This window comes from Psittacula echo (genome assembly GCF_963264785.1).
Source record: "Psittacula echo genome assembly, chromosome: 12".
In the NCBI taxonomy this organism is placed as follows: domain Eukaryota; kingdom Metazoa; phylum Chordata; class Aves; order Psittaciformes; family Psittacidae; genus Psittacula; species Psittacula echo.
In genome coordinates, this window is record NC_137747.1 from 13,551,567 (window position 1) to 13,576,450 (window position 24,884).

At 60.8% G+C, this 24,884-nt stretch overlaps 1 protein-coding gene across 2 annotated transcripts; it reads right to left on the reverse strand.

Moving 5' to 3' along the window:
• MTCL2 (microtubule crosslinking factor 2) lies at positions 1-24,486 on the reverse strand. 2 transcript variants are annotated; one of them, XM_080628116.1, is made up of 15 exons: positions 24,352-24,486; positions 15,945-16,169; positions 14,263-14,421; positions 11,337-11,399; positions 7,693-8,913; positions 6,620-6,736; positions 6,364-6,489; positions 5,446-5,676; positions 5,183-5,290; positions 4,764-4,931; positions 3,520-3,771; positions 3,354-3,425; positions 2,915-2,985; positions 1,214-2,663; positions 1-1,120 (listed from the first exon to the last, which is right to left on the reverse strand). In XM_080628116.1, exons 1-15 carry the CDS (start codon positions 24,481-24,483, stop codon positions 971-973), a joined length of 4,545 nt encoding a protein of 1,514 aa, XP_080484242.1. In that variant the 5' UTR covers positions 24,484-24,486; the 3' UTR covers positions 1-970. The 2 variants fall into 2 exon arrangements, with proteins under 2 accessions (XP_080484242.1, XP_080484241.1); XM_080628115.1 differs by having other exon boundaries at positions 6,620-6,739.
• Between the last annotated feature and the right edge of the window lie 398 nt (positions 24,487-24,884).

Genomic DNA, 24,884 nt, shown 5'->3' on the forward strand with positions numbered 1-24,884 from the left:
ACGGGAGGAGAAGAGAAAAAAAGAGAGGAAAAAACAGAAAGAGAAGTATGGATATTCAGCACTTGGAGGAGCAAACACCTACAGGTGGCCCCAGGCAGGGAGCTGGGGGCAGTGCAGGGGGGGCACCACAGCCGTGGCCCCTCGCGAAGGTGGCAGGAGATACGCACCCATCAGTGTGCACACACAGAGGCACACGCTGCCTCTCCCCACACTGCGCATCCAGACACCCCATCTCTGCATCCGGATGATCCAGGGGGACACTCGGGCCCTTCCCGGTGCTGCAGGACCTCAGCAGCCCCCCCAGAGCAGAAGGGTGGCCAGGGAGGGCCCCGCATCCAGCCCAGCCCAGCCCGGGTGACCGCAGGGACCTTCCCCGCCTCCTTCCTGCCCGGGAAGCACGTGCGGCCCGCGGCTGATGCAACCACGCTGCAATCGGGGCTGGCAGGGATGCGCTGGTGCTCCCGCAGCGTGGGCAGCACTGGCAGCAGCTGCGGGGCCAACACGGCATCGTGCCCCCATCTGTTGCATCCATCCAGTGTCCCCACCGTGCTTCCCCCAGCCCTGCCCTATTTACACAAGCAGCCCCCCCGGGTGCTCTCCCCTTTCCAGGCCCCAGTGAGCCCTCAGCATGGTGGGGTCTCAGCTGACGTTCCCGGAGGGATCAGCACTGGTGAGGACCCCCCAGTGCTGGCAGCAGCTCCATGGGAGTGCGTCTCACACAGGCGGGAGGTGAAGCAGCCACCACGGTGGATGTCACCATGCACCCCAAGGGCTACCGGCAGCCTCTGCCTCTGGCTCCACATCTGCTTCCCAAGCGTCCCCAGGGGTGAGGGGACAGTTAGGAGACAGATGTGCCCACGGTGAGGAGACAGATGTGCCCACACCGCTTCCGAGCAGGGCCCCGCAGGGCATCAGCACGGGCGCTGTCCCGGCAGGAGCATGGATAGCAGGCACGCTGCGGCCCCCAGCCTCACTCACTCGAGGCCCCCAGCTTCTCCTCCGCCCTGGGGGGTTCCGCAGGGTGCAGTTTGCACTTGGATGGGGAATGGCGGACGGTGGAGCGGGATGGCCGGGCAAAGCAGGAGGTGAGGGACTGGGAGCTGCAGTCACACGCCACGTCCTGCAAAGACAGATGGCACAGGGGGGTTAGAGGGGCCAGGCACCCTGTCCCCCGCCATGGTGGGGCAGCCCGGGGGGCACCCGGCCTCGTTACCTCGCTGGCTATGGCCGAGATGAGGTCGGGGTCCCGCAGGGCTGCATCCTTACCCCCCTGCCCGGGGGACGAGGGCTTGAGGTCCTCGCAGCTGCTCTGCTTGAGCACCTTCTTGTTCAAGCTGCGGGAGATGCTCTCTGCCGGGTGGTGGGTGGCTGGGCCGAGGTGCTCGGCTCTCTTGCTGCCCTCCTCCCCTGGGGTCTCCTTCTTCTCCGGGGGGGCCGTGGGGCTCTGTGCCCGCCCGCACACATTCCTGAAGAACTCCTGCACGAGGCCGTACTTGGGTGCTTCGGGCTTGGCCCGGCTGCTCTCAGGGCAGCCCGGCTTCCAGATGGACTCGGTGCTGCCCGCGTGCTCCACCACGCTGAACAAGCTGGACAAGCCGTCGTTGATGTTGCTGAGGACGGGGCTGTCACGGGTGGTGGTGGAGCGGGCCCAGGCAGAGCCGTTCTGCTTGCTCTGGTGCAGGTTCCAGAGGCTCCTGTCCTTAGAGGCATCCAGCTTGGAGGAAGACCTCCTCTGGAGCTTTGGAGAGCCGTATTTCGGGGAGCAGCACGGCCGCTCAATCCTGGAGTGCACCTTGTCCAGGGAGGAGGAGATCTGCTTGCTGCGCACGGACACGAGGGAGGAGCTGCGTGGGGACCAGCTCTTGCTGTGCATGCTGCTGCCGCGCGGCAGGTCAGTCTGCAGCCCGATGCTCACCGTCTGGATGGTCTGTGTCCCCACGTGGGCCAGCCCCACTGTCTGGCTCGAGGTGCTCTTCACCTTCCTCTCCAGCGAGCTGGAGCGGATGGCCTGCCGCACGCAGTTGGTGATCTCCTTCATGTCGTCGCTCATGTTGCCGGAGATCTCCAGGTCGTGCAGTGACGGGGGGAAGCGGGGCACCGGTGGCACCGCGTTCTCCACTGTGCCAGCGTCCAGCAGCTCCCGCTGCTGCTTGGAGAAGTTGCAGAGCCACTGGCTGTAGGTGCTCTCAGCGCTCGCCGACTCCTCCGGCTCCTTCGGCTTGGCCATGGTGAACAAGAAACCAGGTTCAATCATGATCTTCCCCTCCTTGTTGTGCACCAGCGGCGCCTCCAGCCGCCGCACCACCGGCGGGCTGTAGTAGATGCGGATCCCCGTCTTGTCAGGTGCTGTGTAGCTCCTCTGCATCTGCTTCTGGGCTGGGTCGTGCCCGGAGAGGCTGTGTGCCCATGAGTAGTCCCAGGAGGAGATGCCCAGCTTCTCCTTGGCCAGGCTGTCGGGGGCAGGTTGCTCGATATTCACATATGTACAGTGGGAGGGAGGAAGGCCGGTGCTGTCCCGGATGCCGTTGGGCAGCAGCTGGGCACCTGCAGATGCCTTTTTGCCCCGGGAGTGGTCGCCCAGCCCTGGCGTGGCCTTTCCAGGGAGGTAGGGAGAACAGTCGAGCAAGCTTTCAAACTCTGACATGGAGGAAACAGACTTGGTCCTGTGGGAGGAGAGAGGAGAGAGCTCACAAAGGGATGGGGCAGTGGGTTGGGGGACAGCTGGAGGCACCCTGCTTTCCCCATAATGGGGCTCTCCTGAACACCCGTCCAACTCCTCATGGGAGCCCTGGCCTCCAGGGCAACACTGGCCCACAGCTGCATCTCCCCCAGCTGCTGGGGCTGCCAAGCCCAATGCCAGCCCCGTGCAGCCCCCTCTGTGCCCCAAGGAGCATGCAGGCACCAGCTCACTTACCTTTTGAGGTTGGTTCCCTTGGCTTCTGCTTCAGAGATTGTCTCTTTGTCTGTGATTTTTTCATTGAGAGCCTGGGAGGACACAGAAGCAAGCTCTGGTGTCAGCAGGCACAGGACCAACGTACACAGGTGGGCTGGAGCAGGGGCTGCACCCTGCTCCTCTCCAGCACGACCACCTTCCCCCACGCACCCAGGCCTGGCATCCCATTCCCACTGTGCCCACATCTATTACAAATCAATTCTTTATAACCCTTGATGTTCAGCCATGCTCTCCACCCTCTTATTCCCCCCAGTCCCTGGTGCTTCCCCTTCATTTGGTGTTCCTGGGAGTGTTAGTTGGGGTTCACATGTCCTCCCATCTAACCATACACTTAACCATATCTAAACATACACTTGAGCCCAATGGGCATTCCAAGAGCCCTCCAACCTCTCTTGCCCACCTCTTTCCAGTTGCTGCTGTGCTTCTCCATTTCAGAGTGCTTCAATGCCCATGGGTTGGTTCCTTTCTGCAACTGGAGAATGTGTTGGTCACTCAACATGTGCAATGTGGCCCTTAGGGCAACAGCAGAAGCTGGAGGACACATTCACGATGGGGACACACCATACCTGGTTGATTTTGTTCTGCAGGTCCTTCGCTTGCTGCTCTGCCTGCTGCTGCTCCTCCTTGAAGCGGGCCAGCAGCTCTACCTTCTCCTGGTTCCAGTTCTTCTCACTGATCTGCAGCTGCTTGGTGAGGTCCATGACAGCGCTGTAGGACTCGGCTAGGAGATGCTGGTGCTCCTCACGCTCCCTCTTCAACGCCACCTTCCAATCCGGCAGCGCACGCTCCGTGATCCCTTTGCCTGCCTTTGACTCCAGCTGCAGGGACATGGTGGTGGTTGTGGGGGACCCATGGTGCTGGACATCCCCAGCACAGGGGCAAGGCCATGGGTTCCCAGTGCAGATCCCATGCTGCCCAAGCCAATAATGGTGTCCCCAAGGCTGTGAAGCCCTGGCTTGCAGCCATGTCCTGCCAGACGGGCTGGCAGACGGTCACCCAGCGGGACACGGACTGAATGTGCTGCCTGCTCAGCTGTGCCCTGCCTACAGCCCTGCCTGCTGGACCCAGCTCCTGGAGAGGGGCTGGCAGAGCGGACCCCAAGGATGCTGCTGCTGCTGGCAGCCAGGAAGGACCTGGGAGGCTGCCACTGTGGCAGCTCTGTTCTTTTATGGGTGCAAGAGGGGAACTGAGCTCATCACTGAGCTCTGCCTGGAGAAATCCCACCTGGAAGGTGCTGGGGAGCAGAGCTGATGTATGGCCATGGGTTGCTGCCAGCAGTGTGAGGGAGCAAAGACACTCGTCACTGTGAGGGCAAGGCTGGAGGGGACTGATGGGACAGCTTCTGCAGGAGGAGATTCCCCCAGTGCTGAGGCTGCTCTCCCTCCACCTCCTGCCCTTGCCTCTGCCGTAGAACCACAGAATGGTTTGGGTTGGAAAGAACCTTAAGATCATCCAGTTCCAACCCCCACCACAGATCCCTCTTGCAGCACCCACGGGGGTGCAGAGCTCTGACCTGCACCACGACACAGGAAAACAGGAGGGCTCTGATGCTGCTCCCTGGGGAGGGACACTGAGCCCCGGCACCATCCCACTGGCCCCAAACAAACCCAGTGAGGAATAAAGAGCATCCTCTGCTGCTCCAGTCAGGTTTTCCTGCCAGCCCCGTTGCCATAGAAACTCGCCTGCCGGAGCGGCTGCTAATTGTGATTCCCACAGTGCCACCCTCTTCCCAGCCCTGCCCAGACGCCAGCGCTTGGCACACAGGCACCCCCGGCTCCCCCAGGCAAAGGGGGGTGCCCGGAGCCCCCACCTGGGCAATGTGGCACTTGAGCTCGGCGCGCTCCATCTCCCAGGCAGCCTTGGCCTTGGTGAACTGCTGCTGGAGCTCGCTGGCACCGCGCCGCTCCTCCCGCAGCTCTGTGCACAGCTCCTGCAGGGTCACCTTCATCTCTGCCAGCGTCTTGATGCACTCGTTGGGCTGCAGAGGGATGGGGGGGATCAGAGGGAGCTGGGCCCACCCAGTGAGGTGGGACCCTGTTGGGAGCTGCTCTCTCTGCATACCAGCCCTGGGGTGAGGGACAGGGGGTGTCACCAGGGCACAGGACCACCCCTGGGGTGCCATGCCAGCGGGTAGCACCCCCTCCCAGCCATGCACCCGAGAGGAGCAGCTAGCCCATGCCCACAGCCTCAACGGGGGTGATCCAACCCCTTCATGGGGACCCTGCTCACCGTGTTGGGGGTCCAGGCGTCCCCAGTGCACATCTTGTTGTCTGCCTGCTGCTGTGGGGCGAGCTCCTCCTCCTCCAGCAGCAGGTACAGCTCCTTCATGCTGTTCACCTGCGGGGACACCATGGCTGGGGTGATGAGGGGAGCCACAGCATGGGATGGGGACATCAACCAGCTCTGGGTGGGACACGTGGCCGCGAGGGATGCCCAACAGCATGGTCACCCCTCCACAGCAGCCAAGGTGGGAGCCCCTCAGCCCACAGTACCTCCAAAAAGTCCTCGCCCTCGCTGTGCACCATCTTGCCCTGGCGCCAGCGCTTGAGGAACCACTTGAGCTTCATGAAGAGCAGGAGGAAGCTCTGCCTGAACTGCTGCGACTCCTGCACCAGCAGGTTCTTCTCCTGGCTCCAGAACTTCTGCTCCAGCCGCCTCTGCAGGTTCAGGCTCTGCAGCTCGAACTCGCGCCGCAGCAGTGCTTTCTGGTGGTCCTCCTTCAGCTGCAGAGAGATGTGGGCTCTGAGACAGGGGCTGGCACAGCAGTGTGGGGCCTCTGCCCCAGGGTGTGGGCTGAGCCTGGTGCCAACCTCATATCTAACACCCCTGGGGAGCTGCACTGCCCTGGCAGCGGGCTGGGGACAGCAGGAACATCGAGGTATTGCCATGGATGCAAGCTGCATGCCCATGTGCAAGAAGGAGTGTGCAGAGACCCTGTGGCCCTTGAAGATGGGATGGAACAGCCTAGAAAGGACTTGAGGGTATTGGCTGATGAGAAGAGCCTGTAGGGACAGGCCAAGGGGAATGGCTTTAGCCTGCGAGAGAGGAGACTGAGATGAGCTCTTAGGCAGAAGCTCTTCCCTGTGAGGGTGCTGAGGCGCTGGCCCAGGGTGCCCAGAGAAGCTGTGGCTGCCCCATCCCTGGCAGTGTTGAAGGCCAGGTTGGACACAGGGCTTGGAGCAAGCTGCTCTAGTGGAAGGGGTCCCTGCCTGTGGCAGGGCTGGAACTGGATGAGCTTTAAGGTCCCTTCCAACACAAACCAGTTGGGATACTGTGCTCTGTGCAGCCCTGGGTGACATCCACGTGACACCCATGCCCTAAGGTGGGCCATGAGCCTGGGGCTGGAGGTGTCCATGGCCATGGGTGCAGGGATACCTGTCTCCCAGGTATCGGGGCTGGTGCCTACTCACCTGGCAGATCTTCTGTGAGAAGTTGTCCACCTCATCCTTCCTCAGCTGCCTCTCCTGGGAGAGCTGCTCCTGCAGCCCCCGCAGGCTCTCGTTGGCCTCTGACAGCACCAGCTGCAGCTCCTTTATCTGCAATGGCCCAGAGAGGGGATGCGGACGGTGGCCTGGCCTCCCTGTGTCCCCAGCTCTCCAGAGGGACAGCCCCATCCCCGCAGCCCTGTCCCCATCCCTGCTGGCCAAGGGGGGATGTGGCTCTTACCTCGGTGGCGTAGGAGTCATTCTCCTCGGGCCGGCAGGTCCTGTAGCTCCGGGGCTGTGTGGGGTCCGTGTCCTTGGCGTGGGGCATGCGGTAAGGGTCGGTGTCCCTAAAATCAGGCTGCTGCATGCGTGGGCAAGTTAATGAGAACAAACCAAAAGAGCGGGAAGAAAACAAAGCCAGAAAACAAAACAATGGGTCTCCGAAACAGTAAAGAACTACAAGACGACAAAAAGGATGAGGAGGAGAAGGAGCTTCATCACCATGGCGGGAGACAAGGCGGAAACCAAAAGGAAACACAGGATGAGGAGACACGTGGCCTGGATTGTTTGGGGAAAAGGGGGAAAAAAGAGAGAAAGAGGGAAAAAATGTGCAAACACCAGTTATGGTGCCATGCAGTGACTGGGGGAGACTGGGACCTGGGGCTGGTGGGACCACATGCAGAAAAATAGGACTCTGAACAAGCGAGTGTGCTCCAGAAATGAGCTTGGGCGCACAGCCCCAACCATCATGGACATCCCCGGTCCCTGCCATGAGGGACCCCCTGGAAAGAGGGGTGAAGACAAAGCAAAGCTGCTCTCCACTGCTTCAAAGGTACTCTCCATTGGATACAGATCTGCCCTGGAGCCTTTGCTCTCCAAATTACCCTGCCTGGGTACCACTGGGGACTGAGGCTTCTTGCAAACAGGGTCCCCACAATTTGAGCTGCTGTTATTGAGGCTCATCCCCAATAAGCAGAGGGGATGCTGGCCTGAGCTGGGAGAGAGCAGCCAAAACATCAGCCCCTGCTAAGGTGGGATTACACCCAAGAGCCCCTGGCCACAGGCAGAGCACAACCAGCCCATGCGGGGATGTGCTGGGATGCCCACCCCGTCCTGCCCTGGGCACACTCTGTTGGAGCAGAGTCCTACCTTGTCCCCGGTGCCCCTGGCATGCAGTGAGGTGTTAGTGTGGGTTTCGCTCTGGAGAGGCAGCAGGTTACGTTGGGGGTTGGAGTTTGCTCCATAAAAGCAGGAGGAAACGGGGCGGCAAATAAAGCGGCGGCTGCTGCGGGGGATGCGGCAAGAAGCCCGTACCTGGAAGTCAGAGGCATGCTCCTTCTGCAGCCCCTCTTTGGTGGCGTCGTGGCTGCTGGGGCTGGAGAAGCTGAAAGAGTCCGTGTGCTCCTTGAGGCTGCCGGTGAGGTGATCCACCTTCCTCACGAAGCAGCCCAGGTCCTGCTGGAGCACCCCCAGCCGCATGAGCAGCACGTTCATCAGCTTGGCATCGCTGGGGCTCTCACCTCCGCTGCCCACCGGCTCGCCCAGCAGCCCCCCAACACACTCGTTATCCAAGCAAGCCTTCAGCCCAGAGGTGAAGCCGTTGGCATCCGAAATCAAGATGTTGATCGCTTTGCTGACAAGCACCGCTTGGTCCCGGATGCCCACCAAGGTCTCCAAATCCTTGGGCTTGAACAGCTTGGCTGGACCATCAGGCACCTTCCCACCACCGAGCACATCAGCTTCACTGCCACTCGTGCCATCCCTCCAGCTGGAGGTGGGGATGCACTGTGCCGAGTCGCCGGCCTCGGCATCCGTCTCCAGCATGGGCCGGGTGGTCTGGCAGGAGGCGAGGTCGCAGCGCTGCAGGTTGGAGAGCAGGACGCGGTTCTCGTACTGCAGCTTCTTCACCTTGCCGCTCAGCTCGCTGATCTGCACCTTGGCCGTGGCCAGCTCCTCCTGCGAGGGCTCGCTGACCACCGAGCAGCTGTCCTCCGACAGCGTCACATCCAGGTCGTGCTCCGACTTGTACTTGCTCAGCTCGCTCAGGAGCAGCTTGTTCTGGTCCTCCAGCTCCAGCAGCGAGCGCCTCAGCAGCTCGGCCTCCTCCTCCACGAACTGCAGGTGCCGGCGCAGCTCCGCCACCGTGTCCCCCGCGTCCCCGCAGCCCGCGATGCCTGCCAGGAACCGTGCGTCCTGCCCCGGCAGCTCCCTGTCCCCCTGGCCCTTCATGTCGTCCATCTCCGCCCGCAGCCCGCGGTTCTCCACCTCCATCTCCACTATCCTCCGGCTCAGGATGTTGGCTTCCTCCTCCACCAGCTTGAGGTGCACCTTCAGCTCGGCCTCCCGGGAGTGGGGAGAGTCGGCCAGCTCCTCCACCGAGAGGGAGCTGTCGAGGTCCCCGTACAGGGACCTGTACTTCAGCAGCTCCTCCTTCATGCCGTCGTTCTCCTTGGCCAGCTTGGTCAGCTTCTTGCACATGAGGGCCGACTCCTCCTTGGCAAAATGCAACTGGCACTTGAGGTCTGCGCTGTCCTCCTGGGGGGACCGAGAGGGTGCAGGCGTTAAAGGGTGCTCCCATGGTGGCTCTGAGTGAGCCCTGGGGATGTGCCACCCTCCCACCCCGGGAAGCTGCAGCCTCTGCTCATGGACAGGAAACAACTTCGAGATCCATCCTGGAGGCTTTCAGGGAGGGCACGGAGACAGAGCAGGATGCCTGGGTAAGGAGAGCCGTGCCTCCAGCCCCTGCTGCTGCTGCACCCCCCTGCCAGGGCTCTGCTCCTCCCACCGAGCCCCAAACCGGGTGGAGAAGCTGCAGTTTTGGTTGGAAACCTCCCGAAGTCCCATTCCTCACCCACCATTTGTCCTTACTGCCACCAGGCGACAGAAAGCCCCGGCAGCAGCTCCTGGTCCCTTCCCCAGCCTCTTTGCTTCCTGGGAGCACTTCCTCACGTGTGCTTTTCTAACCGCAGCAGCCCGGCTCTGGGCTGCCTGCCCAGGCACACTGCTCCTCTGCTCTGGAAACCCTGCCGCATGGAGGACCAGTATTTCCTGATGCCCAGCTCACGGCTTCCCGTGCCATGGGATCACCCCAGTGCTCCGAGCTCGGTCCCTGCAGGAGGGGACCTGTGGGGCTGCGACCCTCACCCCACAGCACCCACTGGAGCTCGGGGGGGTGCTGGCGCCCAGTCCCTCTGCCTGGCTGAGCTCGTCCCCTTTCCTGTTTCCTTGGCTGGCACAAATAAGACGTCCCCCTCTTTGGGTGCTCCTGCGCCCCGGCCATGCCTGTGCTCACTCCCCAAGCCCCACAGCAGTTGTTTACCCCACCAGCTTCCCAGGCTGCCCACATTGAGCCCATGGCTGATGGCGGTGGTTGCCCCAGGAATTTAGGGTGCTGGTTTAGTCCCCAGATGGCCACAGGAGCCTCCCTGCTGCTCTTCCACGCTCACACACGCAGGCGCAGCCGCGCTAAGGCGCATTAAAGCTGTGCCCCCCCCGGAGCTGCAGAGATGGGGGGGCAGTGCGGGCAGACATGATCTCAGTTCCTGTTTATCCAGGGGGGAAAAAAGCAGCAGCCGGCGTGTCCCGCTGCCCCCTGACATTGCTGGAGGGACACACACGTCCCCAGAGCCACCTCGAGTGCTCCTGGGGCCAGGGCAGATCTCAGCACCGAGTCTGTGTTCTCCCATAGCTCCATTTCCAGTGAGCACCAGTGCTCACCAGTGTGGCCACACTCACCCGGGCAGGAAAGGGGCCCAGGAAGCCACCAATGAGTCACAAGCATCTGTGCCCGTGGGGCCACAGGGAGAGGGAGCATTCAGGGGGACACATCAAAGGGCATTTGAACCTGGGGAAGCTCAGGGTTTACTTTCCAGCGCTGGCTCCTTCCTGGAGCATCCATCCCATTGCAGAGCTGGGCTCCAGCCCCGCATCCCCAGGCTGAGGGGTCTCGGCTCCGTGGGGATGTGGGAAGCAGAGGGGGGGTTACTGCAGCCCAGCGCTGGGTTTGTTTTGGGACAGAGGAGAGGAGGGGCTGTATTTCAGTCTCAGGAAGGGAGGTGAGGGAGGGACCCCCTTGGCTTGGGGCTTGGGTGTAGCTGTAAAGCCACTCTGGGGACATGGGGGCAGGACTCTGGGACCATCATCTGGCCTGAAAGAGCTCTGAAGGATGGAGTTAAAAGTAGATGATATATAAAAGACCAAAGGGGGAAGTCTTTGAGAGCCTGGGGATCCCCATCCTGTGGCTGCACAGAGTGGGCTGTGCAATGCTCAACCCTCGGGGTACCTGGGGTCCCCACTACGGGACATGAGATGCTCTCAGCAGCAGAAGTGGCTTTACAGGGTCTCCCTCCCTACACTGCCTTTCGGGGCACAGACCCACTCCCCAGAATAAACCTTCCAGGTCTTTTGCCTTTGAAAGAGGATTTTTCCAGCATTAAAACACTTGTGTTTCTATTCCCACAGCAGCAGCTCTGCCCCTCTAACCCCCAGTAACAGCATTAGTGACTCACAGCAGCTCATCCCAACAGCAAGTGACAGCTGAAATCCTGCTGCAGCCCAAATCCCCCCAGCACCCTGGCAGGGCAGGGACAACGCGGACACCAGCCTGTCCCATGGGGACCTGCACCCCATGGGGTAGGAGGGACCCAGGCTGCAATAGTGGCAACCCAAGAGCAGGAGCAGCTCTGCAATGGAAAAGCCAAAGTCCTTCAGCTCCTTCCTGCAGTCCTGACCCATGGAAAGGGTTAAAGCCACAGCCACTGGTGCTCCATTGATAAATGAGATAAAGGATAAATTGAGGATGGAGGAGGATGGCGGGAGTCAATCCCTCCCTTATGCAGAGGCTCTGAAAGGCATGGAAGCCCTGTAACGGAGGGGATGCACTGCTATGCCCCGCTTTACTTCTGGGATCCACTGCCACCATGACCGGGGGTGCTGGTGGGACACCCTGGCACTGATACCTGCACTGATGGTTTCTTCTCAGCCTTCCCGATGGAGCGAGACCCTCGCTTCTTCAGGGAGTTCTGCAGGGAGAAGAGAGCTGTTACCTGGAGCGATGGCTCTGCACCCCAGCATGGCCAGACAGACCCACCATGGATGGACATCAGTGCTGTGAACCCCAGGAACACACCAGAGCTGCAGTGGGCTGAGGCTGTTTGCTGAGGGGGAAGCTGGGCTGACAAGCAGCATGATCTCATGAGGTTTGGCCAGAAATCCCCCTGCAGGCAAGTGAGCTGTGAGCGAGCAGGAATGAGCAGGAAATGAGCCGTGGAGAGGCTGAGTCATGGTCCCTTTGGAGCTGGATGGAGCAGGGAATCCAACCCCCAGGCCAAGGGACAGCTCTGGGGCATCCCAGCGTGGGAGCAGCCTCTCCCCCAAGCAAGGCACAAGTCCTGGTCACGGTTATGGGAAGGGCTCCTCAGCAGGGCCAGTGCTGACTCTGCCCTCGGGGTCTCTGGGGACACAAGGGACAATCTCCAGGACAGCTGGGGGATGGGGAGGCCAAACAGAGCAATAAAGGAGACCAGAGAGGGGGGAAAAACATGTGCCCGGAGCAGGGCCAGTTACATGGGGAGGGAAGCTGGGGAAAACCCCTCAAGAACATCCACACAGCCCCCATGAGCACTGGCCCATCCATGCAGCAGCCCTGGACCTACTTCCAAGCGGGCTCTGGGGCCCAGCAGCCAAAGAAAGCAGCTGGGAAATGCAGCTGAAATGTGAAATGCTGCCCGTGCCAAGGTGCCGCGCTCCAGCTTTCCTATTAAGGCCATGACCATCACCGGAGCTGCTGCAGGGCCTCTCCCGGGGGCTGCCTGTGCCACATCGCATCCCTCTCCTGCACCAGGCACTGCCTGGCCCCAGCACAGCACCCTGGGGCAGATGCTGCTGTCACTGTGGCTCCACCTCGGGTGCATCCCATGGGGTGGCCATGCCCCTGGGTCTCGCTGTGACCAAATTCAATGTGAGATGAGGTACCTGGACCAGTCCCACTTTTCTCCTGCCACCCCGCACATGCCACGGAGGGGCACAGCACACACACTTTTGGGATAATCTCCCCATCCCCACAATTATCCACTTACGGGAGAAACCTCTTGGAAAAGAGAAACACTGAGCCCTGAGGGGTGAGCCCAGCCCTGCACAGCCTCCGCTCAGCCCTGGCTTGGCTGCTAACAAGCTCTGCCATGCTCTGTGCCCTGCAGCAGCAAGGAGGAGCTGGAGGAGGGCTGTGACCTCACTCATTTGTCTCATTAGCACTGAGTGCTCCCTGAGTAACCCCGTGCCCTTGCTCGCCTGGGGACACACCACCGGAGCTGTGCTCTGAGCTGGGCTGGGTGTCCTCCCGCCAGCTGCATCCCCTTGAGTGCCGCAGAGCGGTCCTATCCTGTTCCACGCTCTTCTGCCAGGGCAGGGCAAGGCAAGAGCTGGCACTCGAGGCTCCCTGCACTGACCACACAACCATTGTCTCTGCCTGTTTTTCAAGCACAAGAATCCTGCAGCCCAGCTCCTGCTGCTGCCATTTGTTATTCAGCCTGTGCTGGCTGCAGGGAAACCCATTTCATGCCTGTTAGTGCAGCCTGCACAGGGGAGGGATGAGACGCCCCTTCGGGGTGATGCTGCTCTGTGACACTGAGAAAGTGGCTGCAGAGGGGATGGTGCGACCACGGCTGGGTCCTGTGGCTTGCCAGGAGCTGGCCACAGCATTATTCAGCTCACGGAGACCATATAACACTCCTCCAATACCTAAAGGGGCTACAGAAAACCTGGAGAGGGGCTTGGGACAAGGGCCTGTAGGGATAGGCCAAGGGGAATGGCTTTAACCTGCCAGAGGGGAGACTGAGATGAGCTCTTAGGCAGAAGCTCTTCCCTGTGAGGGTGCTGAGGCGCTGGCCCAGGGTGCCCAGAGAAGCTGTGGCTGCCCCATCCCTGGCAGTGTTCAAGGCCAGGTTGGACACAGGGGCTTGGAGCAAGCTGCTCCAGTGGAAGGTGTCCCTGCCCGTGGCAGGGGTTGGAGCTGGAGGAGCTTTAAGGTCCCTTCTAACACAAACCAAGCTGGGATTCTGTGATGGCCACAGCCAGCCCCAGAGATCCCATGCCATGTGCTGGTTCCCTGCCCTGCCACACAGGGAGCACGGCTGGGGGCAGAGGGAGCTCTCCTTGCATCATGTCCCCATCCTCAGCGGGAGCAGGGCCAGAGCTCTGCCTCAGCACATCTCTCACACTGCTCTGATGGCTCAGCCAGCGATGATGCTTCCCGAGGCTCCCGAGGGACCAAAGGCATCCCGGGCAGTAGGGAAGTGGGTTACCAGTGCTGTGGTGGATCACAAGTACGTGCTGTCACGGGGATGCCTTTCCTGATGACATCGCTCCTGGCTGGGAACTGTTCCCAAACCTGGCACGGCATGGGGTGCCATGGATCATGGGCACATGGCTCCCCAGGACACGAATGGGATCATGCACCCCCCCCAGCTCCACAGCACTGCTGGGACACCACCGGGACATCGCAGCCATGCAGCCTCATGGCTCAGCCCCACTGGAACCAGCAGCATGTGGTCAGGATACGGCCAGCACCAGGCACTGTGCCAGGGGCACAGCAGCCTCCACACATGGTGCAGAGCTTTGGCCAGTCTGAGCAAGTGGCTGAGGACACATAAGTGGCTCTAGCACACGGGGAATATCCCATAGACCCCTGGCACATGGCAGAGCCACCCCATGCCCCGGGGCGGGCTGAAGCACGTCTCACACAGGGCAGGCACTGCTCCGGTTTCACAGCATCTGCAGCAGGGTTTGGGTTTCAGCGATGGGATCACGGATGGGATCCCACAGAGCAGACACCTGCTATGGGCAGAGCCCTGCGGATGCCTCCTGGTGCCCCCCATGTCCCCTCACCTCTCGGAGCTTGTCCATCTCGTTCTGCACCACCTGCTTGGCCAGCTCGGTCTCGATGAGCCGCTGGCGCAGGTCCTCGTTCTCCTCCTCCAGCCGGATCCTCTTCTTCTCCACCGCCTCCAGCTCATTGTGGAGCCGCACGGACACGTCCTTGGCCACCTGGGGACACAACGGGGCTGTCACAGCCTGGTACAGTGCACACGGGGCTGGGACTGCAGCATCTGGGCACCACAGGCCTCATATGAGGCTGTTACTGGAGCAGCCACTGGGCTGGGTGACACCATGGCTCCTGTGTGTGTCCCCTCCATTGCCTGCTGTGACTGCTGTTCCCATTCCCCAACTGTTAGGCTGCCCCACTCCCCATCGCCTGGCCAAACCCCACCTTCCCCAGCCCTAACAGGATGCTCATTGCCTTGCTGTACTATTTTCCCACACCATGAGGCTGGAATCACTGCCACAAGGCTGAGAAAGCAGGCAGGCAGCACCAGAGCAGGCAGCAGCCACTCACTGCAGGCAGCAGCTGTGCTGGCAGGGAGAAAGAAGAGCTGCTGCATCACATTACAGAACAAACAGCAGCTGCCCCGGGTGCAGGGTGGCTCCATCCATCCATCCATCCATCCATCCATCCATCCACCCATCCTGGGCACAGACCCATAGCCCCCCTCTCCAGATCCTGCAAGGGAGCAGCCCCTGACATAAAGGGAGCTTAACAGCATGGAGCATTCATTCCTGCATCTGAAGGAAAGGAAAATCATCCCCAGTGCCCCTGGTCCCCTGCCTGCCTGGGGTACCAGGGCTGTGGAGGCAGATGGGGCAGCCCAGGCCATGGGGTCAGGCCCCCATTCCCCCCCAGGGATGGGCTGTGCTTTTCTTTCCATGAAGGGAGAAGCTGGAGGGGGATGTTTCAGGCAGCAGCACTCAAGCTGGGGGCTGCTGGGTGGCCTGGGAGGGAATGGGCCCCCAGCAGCACAAGGCAGGTTCACAGCCCTGTGCTTGGGGCGTGCCTCAGCTCCAGAACTGGCTGTTTTCTGCTCAAGAACCAAAGCTACTCCTGGAGCTGCTCCCGTCCCCCCCGAGCCACCACCGCACCCCGCTTCTGGCAGCAAGAGCCCTCAGCAAACACTCACCGGCACCAGCAGCTCCTCAAGACCAGCGGCTGGCGGGGCAGAGCAACGTCACCCTGCAGAAGTCCCCTTGTCCCTGCCCCAGCCCAGCCTGCCACCGTGCGTGGGGCTCTGCACGGGTTCCCTGATGGCTGAGAGGAGCAGCCCCCATGTCCCAGCATCCTGGTCCCCACGCTCCCTCTCTGTGCATCTGTGATGCTCCAGCTCATGGCAGTGGCCCCATCCTCTCCCCATTGGTGAAGGATAAGGGAGCTCAACCTTGGGACACACAGCTCCAGCCTGCACAGGATGAACCTCACATCCTTGGCCAATGCTGTCCCTCTCTACCCCCGGGCCTCCCCAAACACTCCCCACCTGCAAGCCGCAAGCACTGCTCCCCACTTCCCACATCAACTCCATGAGCAGGGAACCATGATGCCCCCATTGACAGCCCAATAAGCAGCACAATCCATGGCACTCCCTGCCCATCCCCTGCCCCCCCCATTGTGCTGCACCAGCCACGGCGTCCACACCTCACCTAAACCCACCCTGTGTGCCGTGGGGACTGCACAGCCTCACCTTGACGTCCTGCTCAAGGCTGTGGATGAGCTCTCCATCCACCTGCCCGGTCTGCGCCACGCGCAGGCTGCGCCGCTCCGCTTTGCGCAGCCGGTACTGCAGGATGCGGCAGGTCTTGCTGGCCTGGTCCAGCTGCTGACGGAGCTCCTGCAGCTGGTACACGTCCTCCTCCATGTAGACATCCCTCATCTCCAGCATCTCTGCGCGCAGCTCCTCGATCTCATCCTGTGTGGAGATATGCGTTAGAGGGGACGGACCCTGCAGATGTCCCCCCTCTTTTTGTGTGGTGGGGACACATCCCCACCATGGCTCCCCTGTTCTTCTCCAGCCCACAGGCTCTTCACACACCTTCAACCCCTCGGTTCATAGAATCATAGAATCGCAGAAACCCAGACTGGTTTGGGTTGGAAATTAAGGTCATCCAATTCCAACCCACTTTCACAGGCAGGGACTCCTCACCCTAGACCATGGCACCCAAGGCTCTGTCCAACCTGGCCTTGAACACTGCCAGGGATGGAGCATTTACCACACCTCTGGGCACCCTCTGCCAGCGCCTCAGCACCCTCACAGGGAAGAACTTCTGCCTTAGATCCAACTTGAACTTCCCCTGTTTCAGTTTGAACCCATCACCCTTGTCCTATTGCTACAGCTCCTGAGGAAGAGCCCCTCTCCAGTCAAGCCCCATCCTTGCAGGAACAGGGCTCAGAGCCATTGGGCATGATCATCCGCTGGTGACCCAGCCACGACAGGGAACAGCCAACACGGGCGCCTGTAAGCATTGGTGGTGAAAGAAAGAGGAAGATGGGGGAGGGAGAGGAGCTGCAGGAGCAGCACAGGCGGCAGCCGCGGCACGGAGAATGTGGGATGTCTTTGGAAAAGATGTGTCAGGGAGGCAGGCGACAGGAGGAGGAGATGGCAGGCGAGGACAGGGAGGCAACGCGGGGACACGGCGAGATGCTGCCAGCGCCGGGAACCAGAGGTTGTCCCTCATGTTGCCACCAAGCAGCAACCGCTGGGCTGGGTCCCCTGTTCCACCCCTTCCCAGCTGCATCAGCTCTCATGGTGACAAACCCCTCCTAATCCAGCAGAGCCTCCAGCACGGAGCTGCAGTGTCACTGTCACAGCAGGGCCAGGGCTGACATCCTGCAGGGACCCAAAGCCTCGTCCAGGTCTGTGGGAACCCTGCATCAGTTGCAGCCCCAGTGCCATCTCCCCATCCAGCACAGGGCAGTGGCCACTGGGGATGCTCAAGGACTGTCCCCTCCTGTCCCTGGGGACCCACACAGGCTGCATTGCCCAAAGTTCTTTTCACATCCCTATGAGCATCCTCCAAGCAAAGCTCCAGCCATCACCCTGGCTCCTCTCCTCCTCAAGAAGACCCTGGACCTGGCATGCTTCTGGGAAGGGATCAAACATCTGCTTTCCAGCCACCACTCAACAACCCCATCACCACCAAACGTCTCTCCTGCTCCTGCTGCTGCCTTGCTCCATGGCACGGCCACAAGATGAGGATCCAGCACAGGCAGCGGGGATGCACAGCCCCGATTCGCCCCAGGCAGAGGGACCAGGACCCCGCTGCTCCTGAGCCATGACAGTGCCCTACAGATGGGGTGAGCAGCACTGTGCCGGCTCTGCCAGGCGCTGGCACACTCCCTGCCCGCTCATCCCGCTGGATAAAGCCCCAGCTGCAGGAATTCTCCCTAAAGGCAAAGCGGAGCCTGGGAAGGGGGGGCAGCAGCTGCGGGGACAGGCACAGTCGCTCACTGTTGGCTTTAAGCACTACGTGATAAACAAGGAACGTCAAGGAGACAATCCTGGATTATCTTCTGGTCCAGGCTGCTGGAGCGCGGCGGCACCCTGGCCACCAGCATCCTGCTGCCCCCCTGAAGCTGCTCTGCTTCATGCTGGGGGGTCTGGAGAACAAGAGCAGGGCACAAACAGCCCTGAGGCACTGAGATGGGCAGCGGGGAGTGCCAGGGCTGGGGCTGTTCCAGGGACAGCTGGAGACTGTCCTATGAGGGGGCATCACTATGGGCATGTCCACCCCTGGACAGCTCAGGGGTGAATCCTCCAAGGCTGAACAGCACCAGACAGTCCCCTGACATTGCGATGCACCCAACAGAGACCCATCACCAGCACTGCCCATCCCATACAGCAGTGCCACAGCCCTGAGGACACCACCTTGTAACCCAAACCAGCCAGGGGAGCTGGCCCATGGCATCTGTTCCTTCAGAGCTTTCATGGGCAAGGTTGAGCAAGCTGCTCTACTGGAAGGTGTCCCTGCTTGTGGCAGGGGTTGGAACTGGATGAGCTTTAAGGTCCTTTCCAACCCAAACTACTGTGATTCTATGTAAAATACATCATTGCAGGTGCTCTGCAGCAGGGTGATGGAAAACCACCTTTCTCCACCAAAGGCATGCGAAATCATGGCTTGAATCTGATTGCAGAGGCACCCGGGGCTGTCTGCATCCTGCTCCAGTGCTGATCGTACCAGCTCCCATTTGCCATGAGGCTTCCCCAGGCAGCAGCCGAGCAGGGCAGGGAGCAGGGACCTTGGAAAAAGCCCAACCAAACCTTGCTGGAAGGAAGCCTGGCCTTGCAGCACCAAGAGCTCCTCTTGTTTATCCCTCGGGTTGTAGCAACCATTACACTGGGATGAGGCTGTGTCCAGCATGAGCCGCTGCCTGGGCAAAGCCCATCAGCACAGCCTGGAGCTGCTTCTCCCAGGACTGGGGCTGGGGGGTTTGCAGCAGGATTGGCACTGTAAGGCTGGGAAAGCTGCAGGAATTTGCATGCACCCCATAATACCAATAAACCCTTCAAATGGCAGCATCCCAGCAGCCACGCAGCCCACCCCAAGCTTGCCCCTAGGAGGCAAGCTGTGCCATAAGCCATTGTAACTGGATTAGGATCGGGAGCAGAAAATGCCAGTAAACTGCAAGGGAGCTCAGGATGGCAAAGCTGAGCCCCTCCATGGCCAGGCTGCGGCAGCAGAACAGCCCTGTGGTGACTGGAGGTGGCACATGGGGGCACATTGGTCCCCCTATGGCTTTGGGGTCTGTGACAGCCACTGAGCCTCACCCTTTGCATCTGCACATTTCCTGGGGCTGATGTCCCAAAGCAAATCAAAGAATTCATCTGGATAAGGTGAGAGCAGAGCCAGGAGCAGGGAGGAACCCCACAGAAACACCCCCAGTTGAGGGGTGGCGTTGTGACCACGAAGCTCCATAGCAATGAGAAATCAAGTGTGAATCGTGAACCGGTTTGGGCTGGAAGGGACCTTAAAGCTCCTCCAGCTCCAGCCCCCTGCCACAGGCAGGGACACCTTCCACTAGAGCAGCTTGCTCCAAGCCCCTGTGTCCAACCTGGCCTTGTGAAACAGAAATGAGGTAAAACAGAGAGAGGGCAACACCGAGGACGAGATAAATGACTTCTGTCCAAGAGGCTGCCAGGCTTGGCCTCTCGTCCCATAAACAAAAGGTGTTCACCCCTGCATGGAGTCACGGCCTCCCAGGACCCCTGGGCAGCTCATCCCCTCCATCCCCCAGGAATACCCACCACTGCATCCGTGCCCACCCTATCTCTGCAGCCGCAAAGATTTCATTATGGTGGGTTTACACCACAAGTCACCCATCTTGGGAATGATGCTGGGATCTGCAGCTTGGGGGGACCCATTTCAATGCCCAAGGGACAAGGGTGTGCAGAAGCAAACAGCTCGCATGTCTGCAGGAGCCAGGTTATACTGCACAGAGGAACCCAAGAGACAAGATACCTCCAACCTTCTCTGCACAAACCTCAGAGACACTGTGTCTCCCTGGGGAGATTATTAAGAAAACTAAGGAGCGGCAAGGATGCAAACTGCCTTGATCCAGTTCAGACAAACGTGTGTGCAGGCCCAGAGCAGGAGGAGGTAACAGCTACAGCCATGTCCTCATGCCCGCCTGCAGGACACCTCAAAACGCAGATCAGACCCATCGGTGTTGTGGCAGAAGAGTTAAACCCTCAGTTCTCCTGCCCAAGGGGTGACACGCTGGCCTAGGTGCTTGCAAGAACACAGCACGCCCAGAGCAGTGCAGGGGACTCGCGGCTCCTCAGCAGGATCCACTATCTCTTAGAAGCAGAAACAGCAACGGATACACAACAGGATGATGCAAACAACGCCATGGCTGGTGGCTGAGGTGCTGCTGACAGCACAGACACCCTCAGCTTTGGCAGCCTCGGGCTCTGGGGTGCAGGGGGGACAGGCAGCACTCGGGGAGCCCAGCCCTGGCTGCATTCGCACCCTCCACCCGCACCCCAAACCTCAGCACAGGCTGCAGAGGAGGAGCAAGGGTGGAAGCTGCCTCTATGCTTTGCACTGATGCCTTTGTGCAGAGCCTGGGGCCACGCAGGCAGCGGGAGAGCCTGAGATCCCTGGTGCAAAGGTGGGGATTACTGTCCAGGAGCAACAAGCACCAGCTTCCTCCGAGGTTACAAGGACAAAAGCAGCAGCTTTCCATTAACTCTGAGCCCCCATCAGACAGGAGAGGGAACTATGCTGGAATTTGCTAGGAGAAAAATGACATCAAGGGGGAATTTCGAAGGGAAATTGCCTGCGGTGTCCCTGCCAGCCAGGGGTTCCCAGCAAAGGCAGCTCACCCGAGCCCATGCTGGGGTGCAGCGGGTTGAAGGATGGGTAAGGCACACCCTGTGTCACACAGAGGTTTCTGTAGGTGCATCGACAGCAGCTCTAGCCCAGCTCTGACAGCAACCATCAGCCATCCTTCCCTCCACGTCATGCTGGAGCCCAGTGCAGCACAGCCCTGCCCTGGCTGGCACTACAGCTCCTGCTCAGCACAGAGCACGTCAGCGAGGGGAAAATCCACATCCCACAGCTTTACACCTGCCCCATAATGAACAGGCAAACAGCCAGGGGCTCATTGCAGCCCAGCCTGTGCTGGGCAGCACCTCAAGAGGCAAGAGCCTGTGAATCCCCTTGCACTGGATGCTGGCAGGTGACACATGGCATATCCCTGCATCCCGGCTCTGCCTGCGCTTACCGGGACCCGCGGGCACGGTCCCTGCCCCTGTGGGCAGGCAGGATGTGAGCAGCAGCAGAGCCGGGACCCTGTGACAGCCCTGTGCCAACCAGGCTGCCCAGACACAACCTCCAGGTCCCCTATACACCTCCAGCTGGGACTGTGTAGTTGGGAATATACTGTGGGATGCTCCCAGCGAGCCCTCACTGGTCCCTGCCTGCTTTGGGAGAAATAAGGCACCCACCCACCCACCCTACGTGCTCTCCATGGAGCTGGGAAACGCACCAAACCCCAGGGATGCGGGTGATGCAGGAGGGGGCAGGCAGGGCCGTGCTTCCAGTGTTACACAGCTCTCTCCTGGGCACCTTCCCAAATTGAGGAGAGGAAAGGGTTTGCAGGCATCCCCTCCCCTCGCTCCAAACCCTCTTCCGTGCCCACTCTTTGTCTGCCCATCCCTCCGCAGCTGCTGCTGTATCACATCTCACATTTTCCAGCCCGCTGAGCAGGGCTGGGAGCAGCTCTCCCATCACACGGCTCAGCAACAGTGAGATGGGGCAAGGACACCCGAGACATCGCCTCTCCTCGCTGGCTGCCACCCTGCACGTGAGGAACGGCCCTTTTTTGGGGGGAACACTTGAAATAACCCATTTATGGGGTGTCACAGCAGGTGCACAGGGACAAGAGGACACATGAGCCCAGCCGCTGCACCCAGAGCGGGAGGAGGAAGGCAGAGCCTTGCACAAATCTGGGTTACAGAGAGAAATGGGTGAAGTGTGCTTAAAATACGTACGTTTGATTATGGCAGCTGAGGGAGGATGCGACGTGAGCTGGCACTGCTGCCGAGGGCTGCGATGTGCTCTGCTGGGAAGCTCCAACCCCAGCATGCAGCACACGGGTGTAGTAGCACCACACACGCCTGGCCTGTGCCAGAACGCTGCCAAAACCCTCCCATCCCCCAGAGTTCCTCGTTTCTCGTTAGAAACACACCAGGTTTGAGCTGGCTCCGATGAACACATGAAAAAAATACTCATTTGCAGCTCGCAGCGTGAGTCCTCGGAAATAAGTCACCTCTGAGGAGCCTGATTCATCCATAGCCAAGGGGAAGGGAGCTGCTGGGGACAGAGGGCATCTCTGCAGGGTCCCTGCAGGCTGCTCTCCAACCCGGGCTGCACGGCCAGGCGGGTGATGTTCATCGCTTGGGTTAGGGCTTGATTTTTGCCCTAAAGCCCCAAATAAATACCCTAATTTTTAGCAGAGCTGGCACAAGGCAGCCCCCTGCTGCAATGAAACAAAGGTTTCTGCTCCTTGATGGAGCAAACCTTCCACCTTGGAGTACAAGGGGTGCCCAGCTGGAGCCTGGGGACCATTTCAGCAGTCTCCTGCTCAAGTGTCATGAGAAACAGCCTACAACACGGGCATAAGCAGGATGCTCATGTCAGGGAGTAGACTCAAGTGCACACAGGAGATGCCAAGTAGGGAGGATGCCACCAGCAACCCCACTGCACTTCTTAGTGCACATAGCCACTCTCCCCACTGCTCCTGGCTGGGGGGGTTCAGTTGTCACCCTTAAGGCAGGTAGAACACTGGCAGCCCGCTGGCCTGCAGCCTGCAGGAAGAGCATCAAGTGGAAATGGAGGAAGCGCTTGCTTGTTGGCACTGGAGCGTTTGCACGCGCGTTCCTGGACACCGGAGGGGCCTCATCTGTGTTTTTCCAGCTCTCAGTAAATCAAAGCCCTTAAGCTCTTGCTGCTAATTCTGGCAGGACTTGGGACACCAGCTGTGAACCGGGGCTTTGCTAATGGACAAAGGGCCTGACTGAGCATCTTTGAGCGCATCCCCAATGCTGAGCTCCCACCTCACAGCTATAAACCCAAGGCATTTACAAGCTTTGGCACCAGCGGGTGAGAGCTGGCCTGCTTTCCCACCTGTGACATCCCAAGAGCAGCTGCTGAGATGCGGTACCTGCCCCTGAGCCCCCAGCAGGTGACTGCACAAGCATTTCATCCAGGGCTCCACCCTGAAGAAGAGCAGAGGGTGCAAAATGTCTGCAGCCCACCAGGACACGGCGCTTGGTGGGTGTTTGTGCCCCCCCCGCAGCAGGCAGCGCTGCCACGGGGCAGCAGGTCAAGGTGTGACTGAGAACAAACTGCTCTGTGCCCCTGTCCCCACACAGCCCATCTGCCCTGGCTTCACCCATCATGCCCCCCCCTGAACCAGGCAGCCACACTGCATGCCCGGAAAAAGGCCCCGGGAAGCACAGGAACCTTGGAAAGAGGCGAGTTGGAAAATGTCCCTGGGGTCTGGCAGCATCAGCAGGCAGGGAGGGCATGGGCAGCATCCCTGCCTGCACCAAGCTGAGCAGTGCCCTGCTGAGCAATGTCCCAGGATGCCAAACCAGGCTGAGCCAAACTGTGCCGTGCTCTGCCATGCCAAGCTGGGTGGAGAACAGCTGTGCTGTGCTGAGCTGTGCCAGCCCAGGCTGTGCTGAGCTTAGCCATGCTGAGCTGGGGCCATGCTAAGGCTTGCCATGCCCAGTTGGGTCATGCCAGGCTAAGATGGCCCACATTGTGCCAAAGTGTGTCCTCTGCCAAAGCGTGCCATGCTGTGCTGAGCCAAGCAGTGCCCAGCCATGGCACACCATGCTGGACCATGCCCAGATGGGCCCTGCTGTGCCAAGCTGAGCTTTGCTCTATGTCAGCTGGGCCATATCAGGCGTAGGGAAACCATGCCCTATATCCAAGCATGCCCTACATCATGTTATGCCAAACTGAGACAAGGCCATCCATAGCATGAAGTGGCATCCCCAGCCGTGCCATGGTACACTGAGCTGAGCTGTGTGCAGTGGTGCTGTGTGCAGTGGTGCTGTGCTGGGCTGAGCCATGCCAGTCCCTGCACCCAGCCATGCCATGCAGTGATGCCCAACTGAGCCAGGCCAGGCTATGCTCGGCAGTGTCACGCCAGGCTGAGCCAGGCTATACAGGGCTGAGTCGAGCTGTGCCCTGTGCCCAGCCATGCCCAGGGATGCTGCACTATATTGTGATGTTCTGTAGAAGGCTGAGCTATGCTATTGCCCAGGGATGCTGTGCCTTGCTGAGCCATGCTTTGGGATGCCACATTGTGATGATCCTTGCCTTGGGATGCTGTGTTGTGCCCAGAGACACTAAGCCACGCTGGCGCATGCCCTGGGATGCCACACCACTCCATGCTATAGCCAAGGATGCTGTGCCATGCTGAGCCATGCCCTCAGATGCCATGCTGTGCCTCGCCATGCCATGCCATGCCCAGGGATGCTAAACCATGCTATGGCCAGGGATGCTGAGCCTTGCTGACCCACGCTGTGCCACATCACTGCCCAGGGATGCCGTGCCCGGGGATGCCGCCGTGCCCACCTTGAGATAGTCGTTCTCGGAGCGCAGGTCCTCCAGCTCGCGGAGCAGCCCGTCGGTGCCGGCGTCCAGCAGCTCCTCGGTGAGGTCGGAGAAGGCGAGCGAGGTGCTGAGCTGCAGGCGGCTGCTGGCCATGGAGGCGGCCGAGGGCTCCTCGGGCAGCGGCGAGGCCTCGCCGGCCGAGGGCGGCGGCGGCGGGGCGCTGCCCGGGGACTCGCCATCGCTGCCGCTGAGCCCCAGCTCCAGCGAGAGCAGCTTCGCCTCCTCCGAGGCGCTGCAGTCAGACACCTCCGAGCTGCTGTCGGTCAGGCTGGGCCCGGCCACCGGCCCCGGCCCCGGTCCCGATCGCTTCGCCCCGGTGGCCGCCGTCTCCGCGCTGCGGCACCGCCCCTTCGCCCTGGCCGCGCCGCGCCCCGCCGGCCCCTTGCAACCGGCCCGGGCCGCCGCCGCCGCCGCCCGCTTCTCGGGCCGCCCGTCCTTGCCGCCGCCCGCCCGCCGCGGGTGCGCGCTGCCCGCCGCCAGCCGCGGGGCCGCGC

Excerpts from the sequence above, each read along its gene's own strand:
- MTCL2 (XM_080628115.1), bottom strand. The coding sequence starts at position 24,483 with ATGGCCAGCAGCCGCCTGCAGCTCAGCACCTCGCTCGCCTTCTCCGAC. Across the intron at positions 16,170-24,351 it reads CCGAGAACGACTATCTCAAG|GATGAGATCGAGGAGCTGCG; the intron begins GTGGGCACGGCG and ends ATCTCCACACAG. Across the intron at positions 14,422-15,944 it reads GCCTTGAGCAGGACGTCAAG|GTGGCCAAGGACGTGTCCGT; the intron begins GTGAGGCTGTGC and ends TTGTGTCCCCAG.